The sequence below is a fragment of the Tupaia chinensis genome, unplaced genomic scaffold (assembly GCF_000334495.1).
Source record: "Tupaia chinensis unplaced genomic scaffold, TupChi_1.0 Scaffold000349_1, whole genome shotgun sequence".
In the NCBI taxonomy this organism is placed as follows: Eukaryota; Metazoa; Chordata; class Mammalia; order Scandentia; family Tupaiidae; genus Tupaia; species Tupaia belangeri.
Window position 1 is genome coordinate 154,161 of NW_006159843.1, and position 1,761 is coordinate 155,921.

General features: G+C 51.7%; 1 protein-coding gene across 1 annotated transcript in view; it reads left to right on the forward strand.

Moving 5' to 3' along the window:
* Positions 1–221: 221 nt before the first annotated feature.
* The window catches only part of GFM1 (G elongation factor mitochondrial 1), a 47,409-nt gene continuing 45,869 nt past the window's right edge, over positions 222–1,761 (forward strand). Inside the window, exon 1 of the mRNA XM_006152335.3 lies at positions 222–420. Within this exon, the coding sequence (XP_006152397.1) occupies positions 331–420 (90 nt within the window). The 5' untranslated portion in view covers positions 222–330. The remainder of the gene's footprint in view (positions 421–1,761) is intronic.

Here is a 1,761-nt window from a genome sequence, read left to right on the forward strand (position 1 = left end):
GCATACACACACACACACACACACACACACACACACACACACACACACACACACGCAACAACAATTTAAAGCAGCAGCACGTGATTAGCTCTTCACAGCTAGTGCACTTTTTCTTCCTCGTCGGTAGAGGGCGCGCACACAGCGGAGATGCTGCTCCGCGCTTATGTCCCGACGCTCCTTTCTCTAACCCTCTCTCCTTCTTCCGGTCCTTCGACCCGGAAGTGCTCCTGGGTTCTGGCTGCAGGCGTGACTTTGAGGGCTTGCCGGTGCATTGCCAGCGGCTGAGCCGACCCGGAGCTGCGGAGCTTTTACGCCTGATCTGCGCTTGCCATGAGGCTGCTGGGCGCCGCCGCGGACGCTGCTCTAGGGCGCGGGCCGTTTCCGCGTGTCCTTGGCGCCCTGGGCTGGCCGGGAAAGCAGGTACAGGTGCCCTGCGAGACCGCACCAGGGACCGTTCCCCGGACCTCCAGGTTCTTCCCAAACCGTGGAGGCAGTGACACCCTTTCTACCCCGGGACCCCGTGACAGCTCCGAATCCGAGCAGTTGAGCCTCAGTGAGGGGAAGCCCTCGGTCCTGCTTCTCAGGCCCCCGCAGAGCCGCCTGTCCCGTGCACCGTAAGGAGAGAGGCCGGCTAGTGAAGCACAGACAGCTGAGAAATCAGCGTGTGCGGGTCTCGAACCCGCGTGCTGACTATACAGTACTCTCCTCACTACAGCATAAGGTTGGGTCGACTACCCCTTTCTCACCCGCGCTGGGCTGATTTGGCGCTCAACCGGCCGGCACTTCTGCTTGGTCCTGTTTCTCATCGGGTTGTGTTTCTCTGTTGAAAATTTGTGAATAAAAGTTTTCTGGACTGGAGGGCAAGCGCAAAGTGGGTTAGGGTTAAGGTAGATGTTGAGTCTTAACCAAATCCTCATTCATTCATTTTGCTCTCTGGTGTCCTTCATCAACTAAACTCCCAGATTCCCTTTAACAACTTTGTCTGCTTTTTCTAAGTTCTTTTGTCCGTCGTGTGTGTCCTCCCCCCCCACACACACCTTTTCAGAAGTGGCCGCAGTGTATTTTGGATGTGCGGTCCTGTAGGGTTTTTATTGTGTCTTGATTCCATAAAATTCAGAATTCTATCCACCCTCCCCCAAAGTAAAGTTTCAAAAGCTTTATTGTTCGTTAGTTATTTTTGTTTAGCGGAAACTGGGAAACTTTCCCGGGCTGTCTTGGAGCTATGGACACCTTTCTGTAGAGCATGTGTGTTTGCAAATGTTCTCACAGTGCGAGCAGCCCCCCTCCCCCACAGTGGGGCATGGTCTTGCCACAGTCCTCCTTTTCTCCATCCTGTTGCAGTTTTGGGCTCCCATTTCCCCACATTTCCCTGGCCTGTTTTTTCAGGCAGCAGGGCCAGGATTTCAAGGGCTTCGTCAGTCATGTGAGCTCCAGATGCCTTAACCACCAGGCCATAGAGCTGGCCCTAGTTAATTTTTAGGAATATATCTTTTCTGTGTTCTTTTGTAGTTTCCTTTTTGGTTATAGGACTTAGGTGTTTAAATATTACTCCTTTCTTCGTTCTAGGCCATACCATGTTCATTGACATTCCTTGGAGGAAAATTGCCCACCATACCCACTTTAATTGCCTGTTGTTATCTTTTATAAAAAATTCATTGGGGAGCAGCCCGTGTTGTGGTGTAAGGCAGCTAGATCCTCTCCAGCAAGCACATGTGCCCTCTGCCAAAAATCTTTAAAAAAAAAAAAAAAAGCATTAAATGG